At 39.0% G+C, this 17,281-nt stretch overlaps 1 protein-coding gene across 1 annotated transcript; it reads left to right on the top strand.

Moving 5' to 3' along the window:
• Positions 1 to 1,221: 1,221 nt before the first annotated feature.
• On the top strand, positions 1,222 to 15,312 carry LOC137256135 (uncharacterized). Its single transcript, XM_067793838.1, has 6 exons — positions 1,222 to 1,368; positions 3,233 to 3,341; positions 3,778 to 4,173; positions 7,086 to 7,439; positions 13,872 to 13,970; positions 15,006 to 15,312. Exons 2-6 carry the CDS (start codon positions 3,287 to 3,289, stop codon positions 15,050 to 15,052), a joined length of 951 nt encoding a protein of 316 aa, XP_067649939.1. The 5' UTR covers positions 1,222 to 1,368; positions 3,233 to 3,286; the 3' UTR covers positions 15,053 to 15,312.
• Positions 15,313 to 17,281: the final 1,969 nt, after the last annotated feature.

Genomic DNA, 17,281 nt, shown 5'->3' with positions numbered 1-17,281 from the left:
CAGTTTTGTAAAAGTGGTATTAACAGCAATAGTTCTCGTATAAGGCGCTCCTATCCAGAGTTATTGCCTGCTCACGGTGCTACATACATCACTATCCCTGGTCATAGGACACTATGGTACTTTCCGTTGTCACGTTGAATTAATGCATGGAGTTGTTAACCATTAAAAGTTTAATACTTGACAAATATGATTAGCAATAAATGAAAAAAATAATAAATAAATAAATAAAAATAATGATGAACAGGACATGTATTATCAGGGTGTACTTTAACGTTGATTAAATTCCCTGTTTTTGATAAAATAAAAAGTTTATTGTATGTTTTACTGCTATTGGTCATTAGCATGATCTGTCAAATGTTGATGTAACTAAAGATGTGCTTGTTAAATAAAGAACATAAGGCATATCGTCTGTGTTTTTCTCATGTTCTTTCAGTTTAGCAGCATGCTTTAGGTTGGATTTAGTTTTACGACAGTTGTATCATACATTTCCCTTTAGTTACACATTCGCTCCCTTCCCTTTGTATATATTTCACACGAGAGAATATGCAACTTTGACTCTCAAAACACGCATGCATTTTTGACACTTCTGAAAAACGACGTACAGTCCTTGCCCACTGTGACCTACGACGGCGTCACACGTTGTCTTTCTTACCGTGTCCAGTCTTGGGTGCTGCCAGACTGACTGTAACGCTGGAACAGCCGGATAATGGTACCGCGTGTACAGTTCAGGGCCCTTGCAATATGGCTGTTGTTTTTCTCTCTCTCTCGCTGCAAGCCGTGGCATAATTTCGGTGGTTTTCTGTCAGTTCATACCAGTTCTCGGCAAGCCTTTCCGAGATGCACGTTTTGCCATTTTCTCTTGCTTCTACATAGCCAACATGTGTCTGGGCGCATGATTAGTCGGTGAGTGGACAAACCGTCTCGACCTAAAAGGATTTTACTAAATTGAACAAAGCCAAAAAATCAAAATTAAAAGTGTTAACGTTCTTCTGACCATGAGTTTACTTGCAATTAATATGCAATTCACTCTATTTTCACTCCTAAAAAGAAGTCTTTAACTTAACAAGAACATGAAGCATATCGGTTGATCGTCACATTTCATTCTTTTTTATTCCTTTATTGGGACACAAAGACACATTTAATGTCGAAGTGACCCTTAAATACCATTGCACTCAACTCCTGATGACCTGGAGCCTCCAACTTGATAAAGGCCAATTTCTTATCACGACACATGACAAGATCTGAGACATCATTGGTGCTCACTCTTACAAAGAGGAAGTACTCTTGGTCACGTGCCGTAGCTATTTGTTAGTTGTTCATTCATCGTGAATTTGGATGTAGCTTGATCGTCGTGTTGAACAGTCAGAGGTAGGATACGTTGTGACGTTATGACACTGTAGAGTGAGTTTAGTTTTACGCCGCACTCAGCAATATTCCAGCTACATGGCGAAGGTCTGTAAATAATCGAGTCTGGACCAGACAATACAGTGATCAACAAAATGAGCATCGATCTGCGCAATTGGGAACCGATGACATGTGTCAATCAAGTCAGCGAGCCTGACCACTCGATTCCGTTAGTCGCCTCTTACGACAAGCATAGTCGCCTTTTGTGGCAAGCATGGGTTGCTGAAAGCTTATTCTACCCCGGGACCTTCACGGGTGCCGGTGAACTGGAAATGCAGGGTGTATGTCGGAAATCACACTGAGTATCTATCAAAACTCGCTTAGGTTCACACAGATTGGGTTTTGTTTGTTTGTTTGTTTATTTGCTTTTAGGTTATATATACACATGAGACATGCTTAATATATAATACATGCTTAATATTTCCAAGGACTTCCAGACCCGGGCGCTCATGAGAAACAGGGTGCTTTTTGCTCTTATTGGCTATAATTACTGCAATTGTTAGTGAGCTGCTATACTCCCGGCGCTTCCAAGATAGCCAGCGCTTAGTAAAGGAGATGCGGTATATCGCAGCGGGCTACTTGACACTCATAGGAGATACATGTACCTAAATCAAGCTAACAGCACCTTGTTACAACGTTGTGGGAAGGCTGAAGATTGATAACGTCATGATACAACGTTGTAATTAACAACGTTAATATCACGTCATTTTATAACTTTATGCCAATAACAATGCTGCACATTTACGTTGAGAAAACTTTATGCTTTGGGTTCTATCATGATGGAGATTTAGTCAAACTTTTCACTTTCAGATTTTTTTCACTATTCAGCAACAGTTCCAGAAAACACACTAAGAAACAATTTTCAAACTGACGAACATACATATCGAAGTGAATTTATGGCAACGCTACATAGAACGTTACGACAACGTAAACACGTTAGAGTAAATTGACTTTAACCTTGTGGCGACGTAGAAAGGATGTATCACAACTTCAGGTCACACCATTCTGACAGCGTAACGAAAGCATAGCGTTATGACAACATGAAATTTATACGTGGGAATACACACGAGTATGCGTTATGGATATCAGTGTTCTATGTACCCAGGGCATTTGTGCTGTAAACTGGTGAGAGAGTGTTGTTTTACGCCCCTTTAAACAATATTCCCACAATATCAAGGCAGGGATACCAGAAGTCGGCATGGGTAGAATTTCTGAATTCTAAGACGGGCCTTCGGTGAGACAAGATACTCTAGAAACGTACATGTTATCAACTCTCGACTCGTGTCTTTTGTGTGTTTTTTCAGTTAAGTTAAAAGTACTGGTACACTCTTTCTACATGTGTCCGAGAAGATCCGGGTTACAATATTATTAATTTTCACTAACCCATGCTTGCAAAGAGGCCAATAACGAGAGTAGTCAGGATCGCTCATAGTCGTATCTCAATTGATCGATGCTCATAATGTTGAACACTGGATTGTCTGGTGCAGACTCGATTATTTACAGACCTCCGCATTATAACTGGAGTATTGCTGACTGCGGGGTAAAACTAATCTCACTCATTCATGCATCCAGAGTAAACGTTGTCATTCTTTGGATGTTTTACAGCAAAGCTTCGTGGTCGTCAAGGGACGGTGGGGCAGCTCATGGTGTGGTTAAAGCGTTCGCTCGTCACGCCGACGATTCGGGTTCGATTCCCCATATGGTTATGACGTGTGAAGCCCATTTCTGGTGTCCCCGATCGTGGTATTGCTGAAACATTGCTAAAACTAAACTCACTCACTCGTTGTCATCAACGGAGTTATCAAAATCATTTCTCTTCCTCTTATAGCTTCTACTAGACAACACCTGGACGAGTGTGTCTCCACACCTAAACATCACCAGAATGTGGACGATGTGGCGAAGAGCCTTCTTCTTGGTAACATGGATTTCACTTCTAGGTATTCCGCAAAATGTTTCCTTGGAAAGAATCATAGCAAATTACTTAGCATGTTTATATACAAGTTAAATACATTTGAACAAGTTAAAGTCTGAAGTTTTTAAAAGATTAAAAATAAATTCTGCAACAGTGCGTCACAAATATTGCTACGAACATAAACCTTGTCAAATGTATGAAATATGCCGTAAAATACCAATTTAAACGAAAAGTCAAGAGTCAGTCAGTTTGCATTTACAGTCTCCTATTATGACATATTTTGCATTTGACCCTTTGGTGATGTGTGTTCACATCTGGATTTATAAGCAGAAAGTGTGGTTTCGAGAGAAGGTGAGGATGTGCCAGACGTTATTCAGCTGTTGAGATAATTATGTAACAATCCGATGCCGCAGACACCAATATAAACACATATGAACTTTCAATTGGTCTTGTATTTACAGTTCCGAGTATAGTTTTCTGTGGCCTGAGAAACAAGACTGCCTGTTACAACTTCATGCTGACACTCGACCCCCCGTGTGCCGCCACCGAGATGCTTCTCCCCACAATGTTTACACTCGGGTGGCCCTCTGACGCCACATGTCACAGGGAAATAGCTGAGGATAGTTTAAGACAGAAGGGACCAGATGAAATCAGACGTTGTTGTCAGCAGTGTGAGAGTGATAAAGTGACTGAGTACTGTCTTCCTGTCATGAAGAACCAACTGACAGATCACTATTACCTGGACTTTGTGAACACCTGCACGGCCTCGTCAAAATGTCAACTGTCTTCACCTGGTGGGAAGGTGCAGCACACTAATGGTGAAGACTACGTGACCTTCACCTTCGAATGTGTACAAAGTGAGTAGTGTCCATTGTGTTTAAGCTACCTATGTATCCCTTATCACAGACAGGAAATAGGGGAACGTTTTGCCTCGTGCCTGTCTTTAACTTTATCAATAGTTTCTGTATCTGTTGCTTGGAAACTTATGTAACAACTGCACAGGTATAATGACCGTGCATGCCCCGCTACCACTGACAAAAGTAAGTAGGTACTGACTGTTATACCTTAATGTCTGCCTACATTGTGTATATGCACATATCCCCAAGAATATGTGATTTTTACCAATAAAGTACAGTACTTAATTTGCTTTTCTTGATACGCCATAAAATAATCCATCTACAGCCACATTAATCGAAAACGTCTGTAAACGTCCAATCAGTGACGACGTAAGTTAATAAGCGGGCCTTATTATCACTTTCTCAAGTGAACCAAATCAGCCCCCAACACATTTACAATGTTTTGAATATATCGAAGAAGACTGGTTCCGAGCTTGTGGAATTCGACGTCACCTCGCAATGATATATGCTGTGAGACCTGTAATTCTGTGCATCGTCATGAGTAGTACGTGCAGTATGGCGCCATGTATTGTCTTCCCGGAACGTTTCCCTCCGGTGGCCAGTATGTCCACTTGGTCTGATTTTTGTGTGAAGGATCATGCCCCGATGTCTCGAAACACATTTAATTCTGAGTCTAGACTTAAATGACATGTTTTACTCAAATTTGAAAAAAAACGCATATCCCAGAATGAACTGAAATCAATACCAACTCAAACATAGTAGACAAGAGTTTGATGAAGTTAAGTTTAGGTTGTTTGGGCTTTAATACCTTAATAATGCATTCGCAGAATATTCATTTGTTTCAAATTGTCAAACTCAGTTTGACTCTTGAGTGAAAACTTAAGTTTGCTTCGAGAAATCAGGGACTGCTGTCCTGTAAATCAACGTGAAAGTTCATGGGAGAACACACCGCCCTCCATGGTAGTGCTGAAGCGGAAAACGCGATCCATCACGAAACCAGGCCACGCCGCAGATTATCGTTGTACCGTTTAACCCGTCGACATCTTGTTCTGAGTAAAACCTCTGCCAACGATTACGCGTTTGTAGCCACACATCTCTCACAGCAGATGCGCTGTGAGAACAGTTCGTAACTAATATTGAACATGTACCTGTATGTCGCCGTACTGGACAGCAAGGCTGCCCTGAGGTCTGAACTGCAACGCTGATATCCATCCCTAGCTATGTTTGAGTTCTGGCGTTAACCATTTTCATGCAACAACATGCAAACACGTTTTAAATGTATTTAATCTCCAAGATGTTATAGATTTATCCTTTTTTGGATTCTGAGCGTCATGAATTTCAATATTTATGCTGAACATTATCTATAGTGTGTCACCATAAAAATACCGTAAGTTTAGCACGTTTCCACTGCTCATTGGAAAAGGTAGATTTATGAATATATAAAGAGGATAGATTATGTAAATATTGCAATATTAATTTTTGCTCGTATGTTCATTATATCATAAACAACGATAAAGGAAATTATTTTTGTATTATGTTCATCAATCTATAGATAATTTTGTATTCTATAACTGCAAAAACCATTAGATAATTCAGAATTTTGATACGTTTGTATGTCATGCTTTGAAACTCAGAAAAGAATAGCAACCATCGAACGTCGTGGAAACGTCATAATTGTATGAAAGGATAATATCAATATCGTACATAAAACTGTTCTATATTGTACTGTTTCATATTGTACTAAACGCCTTTTAATATTGAATAAAGATGCGAAAAGGCATGATCATGATTGTGAATTCTAATAAGGATGCGTGATATTGGTCGCTGTGAGCACCAGTGCAGTTTATTTGTTTTTCACTAGATGATATCAATATTATCCAAAGATATCAACTGCACAGGATGGAAGGAAGCCAGGGTCTACTTTGACCAACTGTTGATGAAAATATTGTACATAAGTAAATGCCAACAAAGCAAACTGACGCATTCACAATTTTTGTGAAGGTCTTTTATATGACCACTGCACCGAATCTTTCGTGCAGTGTGTTAAGAGAATGATGTATCCTTCCACTGGATGACTTAAGTGGCCTGAATATGAATCAGGTTTTCTGTTTGCTCCTCAGGACAAGTCACTTTCTACTCGTAACTGTCAACATGTGATTTTACGTAAAATGCGATATCATGATAATTATAACTGAACGCAATAAGACTGATAAACACCTTGTCAGTGGATCCCAGGTGTAGGCACAAAAGTAGAATCATTAGCAGGGCGTTCCCAAGTCCTTTTACTGAGGTCTTCGACATGCTTATTTGGACACCTGACTAGCTATTCTCGAAACGTTCGTAGCCCTACAAACTTCTTAAGCCCATTCTTAACACATTGGCTACGATAAAAGTTATGAATTCTTAGGGCTACGAACGAATGTTCTGTGATAGCGAGTCCTGGCTATCTATTCTCGAAACGTCCGTTGCCCTACGGACTTCTTATGCCCATTCTTAAGACACTGGCTACGACCAAAGTTATGAACTCTTAAGGCTACGAACGTTTCGGGAATAAGGGCCCTGGGTACATCACTGTACGACACAGACTTACGAAAGGCATAAATACTTTTTTGCTTGAAATTTAAAGTTTTTGAAAGCAACTTGAGGCAACGGAAAAATTGTGGAAGCAACAGGGCAAACATGCCGACCTCGATTTTAACATGTATCGCTTGCTAAAATACTGTACAAACCGGCGTTTAACACACTCACGTACTCACACTTGAAGGCAAAAATATGTGTAATAGCTATTTACAGCGTTTTGGTATCTGTGCAAATCTTATGAACAATTGATTGAGTTTTAAAAACTTATTCACAACGAATGCACGTACTTTTCTTCTTTGTAAGACATGAATGACTTGATCAATCATTTTCAGAGGACACCGTGCTGCACATCCAGAGCGACTCTACATACACAGGACAGGAGGTGTACCTGTACAACGACCAGCATGACGGAATGGCTAAAGCTAACTGTATAGCATACTCTCATGAGTGTGACTCTCACGTCATTATACAACTTGCTGCAACACGAGTTGTGTCCTCTGTCTGTCAGGTAGACTTCACTGATGGAGGTGTGCCCATCAGGAAGGTGGATTGTAAGAATCCACCTGCATCCAGCAACTGTTCCAGTACAATGTTTGAGAGCAAGTCCAACTATGTTAACATGTCAATATTCATGACAGTGGACCCTGGACGTCAAGAAAAAGAATTCCTGTGGATCCGAGCGAAAGGTAAATATAAGATGGACACACTAACTGATTCTTGTTAGTTCAACAAATGATTAACCTTGACATTCTTTTCGATCAGAAAATGTTCATAGATGGCACTTTCGCGACTTCCAGAGCAGAAATTCCTGCCTTTTACACAGGAAGTGCAATCCCAGATATAACATATGTAACGTGAAGCACATACAAAACATTCGTTACCACACGCGACGTAAATAAGCTTGCATGAAGTAGTGAGTGAGTGAGTGAGTTAATATTTAACGTCACATCGGCAATATTTCAGCCATATCGTGACGGGAACAAACCACTGAAAAGGAATATATGTGTCTTATAAAACCTGTCGACAAAGGACAGTAAAACAACTACAGTATCACAATTTGAATTAAAACTAGCATGGAAAGTTAAAACTAATATATCAATATTTAGACAATACAATATAAAAACAGGCTATAGATCGCCAGCAACAGAAGGTAGATCACCATACTAGTGACCATGGGGACTTACAGTACCTTTGCTACCTGCATGGACCCTAGTTGGATTTACACCATCCCTTCAGCCGCTGGCGAGTGTACAATATGCTAGCCAAAATCAAAACAACAGGAATACTAAGATTAAAAAGCCTGGTAGACTTAAATTTACATCGAATGTTTTTGGACTTACGTACCCTCTCAGGAGGACAATAATTTTACAATACTTCAACCCCCTTTGAGGGTACAGCCACTAACAATTCTAGTTACGAATCCAAACTACCAATTATTAAAATACATCTTTTTACAGAAACATATTGCTCAAAACTCAATCAAAAAATCAATTTCTTTTAAAAAACCAATAATTAAATGAAAACTAACGCTGGTAAAAAGATCCTTCATATCGTTTTAACTGTAAAATACATATCCCTTGTGATTGAGAATTCGACACAGTCAAGCAGAATATGCTTGACCGTGACTCTCTCATCACAAGGGATACAGAATGGAGGATCCTCACCTTTTAACAGGTATGCATGAGTATATCTAGTGTGGCCAATACGACATCGTCGTAGTATGACCTCTTCAAATCTGGACTGACAACCCAAGTGGGTATAACCAATGTAAGGTTTTATCTCATGTAATTTATTTCTTCCCACTTGGGTGTCCCACTTCTTCTGCATCAGATCACGGATATAAGATCTAATGGTAGCTTTATAATCAGTGTAGGGAATAAGAAGTGGTGTCGCAGATTTGTTGAGTGCTGCCTTGGCAGCAAGATCGGCCATTGCGTTACCAGAAATGCCTACATGGCTGGGTAACCAACAGAAGACGATGTCGTATTGGCCAGTAGCAAGATTATTATACAGTTCAATAATTTCAATTAAAAGTGGATGTTTACAAGAAAGATTTTTAATCGCCTGAAGGCAAGAAAGTGAGTCGGAATAGATTATATATTGTTTATGTTTAGTGTGTCTTTGAATATATTTAAGAGCAGTTAATATGGCGTTAGCTTCTGCGGTAAAAATAGAGCTGTTATCTGGAAGTCTAGAAGATATTGTTCTCGATCCAATGACAGTGGCACAAGCTACTCCGCCACCGTCCATGGACCCATCTGTAAATAAGGATTTATAATTGCTATATTTAGTTTTTAGTTGATTATATTCTTGTTTATATTGTAATTCATTAGTTTCTGATTTTTTAAATAAAGTTAATGTTAGGTCAACTTGTGGCCTAACCAACTGTCAAGGAGGAGAAGAAAGGAGACGGGAGGGAGCTATGTTTTCCAGCTCAATGCCGGCCGAAGAAAGAAAGGGTTTAATTCTGTGTCCTAGAGGTGGAACAAGAGAAGACCTCTTGTACAAATGTTCATAAAGCGGATTGAACACACAGTCATAGGCTGCGTTAGATTTATTAGAATATAATTTAGTAATGTATTGTAAAGACAATTTTATACGACGTTGTGAAAGAGATGATTCATCAGCCTCAACATAGAGACTGGCAACAGGTGAGGTTCTAAAAGATCCAAGACAAAGTCTTAGACCTTGGTGGTGGACAGAATCTAATAGCCTGAGGTTGCTTTTACAGGCTCCACCATATACAATGGAGCCATAATCAAGTTTTGACCGGATCAGTGATCGATAAAGCTGCAGGAGGGTAGCTTGATCCCCTCCCCACTTAGAATTTGAAACGACTTTCAACAAGTCAAGTGCCTTCAGGCATTTGTTTTTGAGGGATTTGATATGTGGTAGAAACGTTAAATGCGAGTCAAAAATTATTCCCAAGAACTTTGCCTCCTTTACAACTTTTATGGGAGATCCATTTAGAAACAGTTCAGGATCTTTTTTGCGGTTTATATTTTCTACAAAAGTGTATACAATTAGTTTTGGATTTAGAAAATTTAAAGCCGTTTTCAAGACACCATTTATCTATTTTATTTAAACACAGCTGCAGTTGCCGTTCAATAGTATGCATATTTTTACCACGACAAGAAATGTTAAAATCATCCACAAATAATGATCCATCAATTGAATCGTTTAAAACTTTTGACAAACTATTTATCTTGATACTAAAAAGTGTGACTGACAAAATACTGCCTTGTGGAACACCCTGATCCTGATTATAATGATCAGACAGAGTAGAACCTACGCGAACTTGAAATTGTCTGTCATTTAAAAAGTTGGCTATGAATTGAGGCAAACGACCTCGCAAACCGAAATCATGTAGATCTCTCAAAATGCCATATTTCCAGGTTGTGTCATATGCCTTTTCTAGATCAAAAAAGATAGACACAGCATGTTGTTTATGAATTAGTTTTTCACAAATGATTCCAGTCGCACTAAGTGATCGACAGTACTTCTATTTTTACGGAAACCACACTGTATATCTGTGATTAGGTTATTGGTTTCCAAGTACCAAACAAGTCGATTATTTATCATGCGTTCCATGATCTTGCAAACACAGCTAGTTAATGAAATCGGACGATAATTGGACGGATCCGTATGATCACGTCCAGGTTTAGGTATTGGTACTACTATGGCATCACGCCATGAAGAAGGAAATTTCCCGGAAGTCCAAATATCATCAAAAATAGATAAGAGCGTCTCTAAACAGGTTTCTGGTAAGTGCTTCAGGAGTTGATAATGTATGTTATCAGCTCCTGTAGCAGTGTCATGAGCTTCATCAAGAGCAGTATGGAGTTCATGAATAGAAAACGTTTCATTATAATCTTCCCCATTATCAGAATTGAAATTAATAGTTTTCTTTTCTTGTTGTTTTTGATACTGCTGAAATTTAGGTACACAATTAGAAGAGGAAGAATGTTTAGCAATATCTGATTTATCAGTAAGTAATTGATCTCCATGTTTAAGATGATGGACATAGATTTAGTACCTTTGATTTTGATTTTCTGGACCATGTTCCATACCTTGGACATGGGTGTCCGAGAATTTATTTTAGATACATACTTTTGCCAAGATTGGCGTTTGTTCTGTTTAAAAGTACGCCGTGCTTTAGCATTTTAAATTTTAAATGTATTTAAATTATGCACCATAGGATGGCGACGGAAATAATATTCTGTTTTTTTCCTTGCCTTCCTAGCTTGTCTGCACTCATCGTTGAACCATGGTTTCTTATGTGTGGAACTACAGAGGACTTTGGTATACACTCATCAGCTATGGAATTCAGTTCATCAGAAAAGCATTTAGTAGCATCGGGAACGTCAATAAAACGTTCAGGTTTAAGTTTTTCAGCACACAATGTTTCATATAAAGCCCAGTTAGCCTTTTTAAAATTTCGTCTTGATGATGGAGGAACATCGGATGGAGTTACAGCTTTTAACATAGTAGGAAAATGGTCACTTCCACAGAGGTCATCGTGGACTGACCATTCGAATTCATTTAGTAGTTCTGAAGTTGTCAATGACAAGTCAAGAGCAGAATAGGTCCCTGTCCCAGGGTGTAAATATGTGTTGGAACCATCATTATAAATACATAAGTCATTGTCAGAACAAACGTCCTCCAACAATTTCCCTTTAGTGTAGTTACACTACCCCAGAGTGGGTTGTGCCCATTTAAATCTCCCATAATAATACAGGGCTTCGGGAGCTGATCATATAGAGCTTGAAGATCAGTTTTGGCAAACGTCGTCGACGGAGAAATATAAAGAGAGCATAGCGTAAAAGCTACATGTAAAGTAATTCTCACTGCAACAGCTTGCATATTAGCATTAAGTGAAACAGGGCTTTGAATAACGTTATGTTTGACTAGAATGGATGATCCGCCAGAGGCCCGATCACCCGGATATGCAAAACAGTGATATGCATTAAACTGACGAAGGTTAAATGTATCTGTTTGTTTTAAATATGTCTCTTGGAGACATATCGCTGAAGGTATAAAATCTTGGACTAATAGTTGTAATTCATGTAAATTAGTCCTTAATCATCTGCAGTTCCACTGTACAATATTACTGGAATAAACTATCTTTTGGGGGGATTTATTGGGGATCTACCCCGCACTCTTTTGGAGGGCGACAAGCTATGTGCCCTAGAATGGACGTTTTCAGAAACGTCCATGTCTTCAAGAGACCCGTATTTATCGAACAATTGAATTTTGTTCTGTGACCCTTTAGGAGCTCTGCCACTTTGTTGTTTTGAAGCATCAGGCTTTGGCTTCGATTTATTTTTAACAGTTTGTTGACTATCAGCTGTGGATTGAGACTTTGAGTGTGACTGAGATGATGATTTGTGATCAGAAGACGACTTTGAGGTACTAGGAAGTGATTCCTCAGTCTGTGATGATATAGCTGGGTACAAAAGCTGTGGAGAATCGCAATTTACCCAAGTCAACGTAGTTTGGCAGCCTGTGGTTGATGTAGTGTTAGATTTAGATCCCGATGATGTTTTTGCTACTGTAGCATAAGTTTGTGGAAGATCAGATCTCTTTACCAGTTTTTTGGCCTCCGAAAAAGAGATATTTTGAGTAAATTTTATTTTATTGATCTCCATTTGCTCTTTCCAAATAGGACACTGTTTAGAAAAGGACGAATGGTCGCCTGAGCAATTGGTGCATTTTTTATAATCGCTGTCACAATCTTCTGTTGTGTGTGTCTTCTCACCACAGTGAGCACACACAACAGACAATGTGCAAGTATTTACACCGTGTCCATATTTCTGGCATTTAAAACACCTGAGCGGGTTGGGGATGTAGGTATCAACTTGTATGTTGCAGTAGCCTGCCTTCTCTGATTTCGGAGCATTTGGACATCAGAAAGTAAACAGATACGTATTTGTTTTGACAGTTTCGTTGTTTCTGCGAGTTGAAAAGCGCTTGACATATAGTACACCTTGATCTTTCATTTCAGATCCTATATCAAGGTCCGACATGTCATCAAACAATCGATCTCTATCTCTCACGATACCTTTACTTGTATTCAAGGTTTTGTGTGCAGAAACCGTGACGGGAATGCCCACGAAAGATTTAATATTCATCAGATTTGTTGCTTGCTGCTTTTTCACGCACTCGACTAGCAGGGCACCCAAACGTAAGCGTCTTATGTTCTTCACATCCCCAGCAATGCCTTGAATACCTTTGGATACAGCAAAGGGGTTCAATTTCAACGGTGTCTTGTCAGGAGTCTCAATCACAATGAAACGTGGCCAATACTCAATCGATGTAGACGGTCTATGGTCAGTATCATCAGGGTCAAAATCAAGTGGACGTTTGTTTTTTTTTTGTTGGAGTTTCATAAGCCATGGTAAGTGTAATACGGTTCATCATCCGAGCTCCCATCCCACCACGGAGTATCACAAGGACAATGCTAAAGCAAGCGGGCCTCCAGCTTACAGCACCAAGGATACCCGGATGATATACTCCAGCAGAAGAATTAGAAATAATTAATCTACCAGATTGGCCCATGAGCCACCGCCTTCTGGGCATAAGACTCTAGGCAAAAGTTCAGAACTTCAAAAATGCATTTTAAATTTCGAAAAGCTCAATGATCAAATAAGCCAAGACCGAAAGTAAAAATCCAAATAAAATTTGTGCAATGATATATATCCTCCATGCACAGGGCTTGGTATGACCAGCCGATTGGTCGAACCGGGCCCATTCGACCACCCGTCTAGGTGAAGTCAGGGCCAAAGTGGTGTGTTGGGCAATGGAACACAGTTAAAAGCCCCAGTGCCCTCAACCACCAGGATCCCGTCCTCCACCGACACGGGACGCAACCCACGGCAAACGGGTTGGTGGACCAAATATCCCCCCGGGTCCACTACGAGGGTGTCGGCGAGCTCTTAGCATTACCCAGCACCCACCACGAGGAGGTGGCTCGCCACGGGTGCCTTGCATGAAGTAACGCTGTTAGTCATCCTTTTAATGCTATATACGTGTATGTGTGTTAATAATGTCTAAATGTCCCATTGTTTGCGAATATAAATAAGTTTAGATTTTACTGAGCATTAACCGTATATTTGTAGCGGATACGGGTAAGAATGTCACCGTCGTCTGTGGAGCCAACATCCCTTCAGATGTGTCAGTGAACTGTGCCGCGTCTACATCAACTACAAGGACATCAGGTACTGAAACTGACACCACAGCTACACACCCTCGCTGAACATTTCCCATAAAATGAAATATAATACAAATGATGCGGTCCTGTTAAAGAAATATTTATTTATTAGAATTATATCATAATCATCATCAATATATCAGGTATGAAGTGGTAACCCAAAATAAGACAACCACTTGTTTTCATCGCCAGTTGACAACTCTCAAGGTAGAATGTCATCGTTCGCAAGAAACCTTGCCCCAAACATAACATCACATCAGCTCCCAATTCAATAAGAGAAATATCTCCCTACAACATCAAGTAATATGTTGTGTGTTTCTGATTATGATTTGTTTCAAGAAAACTGTAGTCAGAATAACTCGCAAATTGGATTATGTCTCACATGTGACTAATTTGGTTTAATATATGCAGATTGTTTTCTTTTTTTTCAGACAATGCAGTTAATAAGGAGCATTTCTTGATTTTGTTTCAGATATATTTAACTTACTGTGTTCATTCATTAACAGACACTGATATTTCGCCTTTCAGGTTTCATAAGCTTTTTAAGTAGTCGGTAGGTAAACGTTATAACTTTGTGTCCTATCTGTAATCTATACACATTTTGTAGGCACAAACCCATGTTCTTGCCTGATAAGTGTATCTGTACTGAATATACTGCACTTCATGGCATTTGTGTTTTTCACAAGGTGATAACTGGTTTCATTTGTGTATCCAGTTGTGTATTGTGATTTTTATGATTTAATGATGATCTAGGTGTAATATGCTTTTTTTCACAATATGAATGCGAGCGTAAGCGTTTGTGTGTGTTTGGCTGTGCATGTGTGTGTGCTTGTGTGTTTTCTTTCTTTTTCTTTTGATGTGTGTGTGAGTGTGTCTGTGTGTCTGTGTGTGTCTGTGTCTCTGTGTGTGTTTTGAGCATACCTGAACGTAACTGATGTGGTAGTTTTCAAAACCGAGAATGTTACATTAAATCTTTTTGCATGGACAAGAACCATTATGGACAACTAATATTGTATATTTATTGTGATATTCACTGTTACAGAGAGTCTCCCTCGCTGTACAAATACCTCGCCTGCGTCATCGTATTAGCAATACACCAGAACAATTTACTGGATGTAACATACGGCGTTACGATCAGTTCAGTATTTAGCATACGTCATAGGTTTAGTTCAATAATTTCTTATAAGAATGCATGTGTACTTGCAAGTTTAAAATGCAGTTCTACGACATGTGTTTATTATTAAGAGGCTAGCTACCAAGACAACTGCTGTGGAGCTCTTTCTGAAGCCGATGTTATTATCGTATACTGGTGAGGTTTATACAATAAATACGCATCGTACTTGCCTACTTCCTGTTGTTTTGTGTGTATTATAATGAAACTTGTTATAATAAAAATATTATTATAATACCTCACTGGAGGTTATAGATAAAGGGGTAATAGAAACCAGGTGTATCTCACTATCCAGTGGTAAATATGACGGAGTGAGTGAGGTAGGTTTACGCCGCACTCAGCAATTTTCCAGGTAAATTCGATTTTAAACCAGACAGTCCAATGATCAACCTCATAAGCATCGATCTACGTAATCGGGGTTCGATGACGTTTTCGATGACGATGACCATCGATCCTTAGTCGCCGTTTCCTTTGTTCCTAAAGATCAATTCTAACACGGATATTATTAACGAGTTCCACGGCAGGACAGTTTAATGTGGATACCTGGTGTTTTATCATATTTCATCTACTGCAATGATAGCGGGTGCAATCGGCTGTTGACATGTAAATACTTTTTACGAACACCTAGTGTTTTATGACCAGCATCTGTTATGGATTAAATTAGTATTTTAGGAGCTGGGAAGTGCACTTATAAGAAATTGCATGGATAACAGTTTTTTTTATATTTTGTGAGTGTGACGCTTTAATACAGACATATGTACCGCTGTGGGGCAAGAATGACTAGACAGTCGTACAAGAATATGTATCGGTGGTGGGGTAGCCCTGTGGGTAAGGGGTGCACCTTTTCGATTCCTCACGTTCAGATTTTCAGATTCAGTTTATTCAGTATTTAGGGTCTTGAGGCCTACAGTACAAATACAGATGCATTTTATGCTCACGTGGCATGGTTTTCATTTCTCGCATTAAAAACATGTTTTAAATACATTGCGGTCGATTTAATAACATCAGTATTTCTAGAATTCATAAGATTGGACAATGTATGTTTATCTCTAGCAGGCAGTGAGATAAACGACAGATATTTAATTCTTAAATCGGAGTACATTGTACACACAAACATTATATGGAATTCATTTTCAATATCCCCTAAATTACAATTTTTACAAATGGATACACTTAGGTCAGACAAACCCCTGATAGATTTACGTGCATGATTAACTCTAAGATCATGGAAACCTATTCTTAATTTACACAAGGTCCTCAACAGACCTTTATGTTCCAAATGCATAATAAAAAATTCAGGCTCTAACAGAGTTTTATGGGAAGAATAATGCTCTAAAAAAAAGGAGCTGTTAATTTACATTAGCCATTCTTGTAAAAAAATATCTTTAAGGCGTTACTTAAATTTACATAGAAAACTCTGTTCATTTCCAGCAGCCTGTGCTATCCACACATAAGAGAAACCAGTTGCAAAAAGTAGTTGTCTAACCTCTGATGTCCAATATAGGTTACCATTATCATCTTGCATTTTTAAGAAAATATAGCATTGCCTTGGGTATCTAAACGATTCCATTTTCAATAATTTAAGCCAGAATTATATTACTCTTATTCTACTTAATACAAATATATTACAACGCCCGGTTTCACCCAAGATGGCCTTATTGGAAGCACATTTTCCCAGATTTAGGAAATGTTTAAAAATGAAGCCTATACCTTTTCTAAGCAGTGAAAATATTTTGTTCCCAAAATTTAAACAGGATGTCTGTTTAAATTAGGGAAGTGTTCCTGGTAGTTGAATTTTACCTGACAGCTATGTCAGGTTGACCTGGGTCTTGACGTGTTTTATCGTTGACAGTGATAAGATTGCATCTCTCTGAGACAGTCAATCAGCACAAAGCAGGAAGTTACGTCAGTGAGATAAGTTGTCTAGACGTGAGACATGAGATGGGGTGCGGTGACACACGTCAAGCAAGTCAAAGAGCCTGACGACCCGATCCCTTTAGTCGCCTCTAACGACAAGCTGAAGTTCAATTCTGACCTGGATCTTAATGTGTTTAGTGATTATGCATATCAAATGTGATGAACTCATAGTGGGTTTCGAAAAGGCTGAAAAAATAAAGCTAACCACACATAACGTTTTATTAATAAAG

This window comes from Haliotis asinina, chromosome 11 (assembly GCF_037392515.1).
Source record: "Haliotis asinina isolate JCU_RB_2024 chromosome 11, JCU_Hal_asi_v2, whole genome shotgun sequence".
Taxonomy (NCBI): domain Eukaryota; kingdom Metazoa; phylum Mollusca; class Gastropoda; order Lepetellida; family Haliotidae; genus Haliotis; species Haliotis asinina.
Note: the sequence above shows the minus strand (reverse complement) of the source record. Positions and strands in the feature narration are given on the sequence as shown.

Bases quoted from the DNA above. Each gene is read 5' to 3' on its own strand.
- LOC137256135 (XM_067793838.1), top strand. From the start codon at position 3,287: ATGTGGACGATGTGGCGAAGAGCCTTCTTCTTGGTAACATGGATTTCA. The intron at 3,342-3,777 runs GTATTCCGCAAA...TTGTATTTACAG, and splicing joins AACATGGATTTCACTTCTAG to TTCCGAGTATAGTTTTCTGT. The intron at 13,971-15,005 runs GTACTGAAACTG...TCACTGTTACAG, and splicing joins ATCAACTACAAGGACATCAG to AGAGTCTCCCTCGCTGTACA.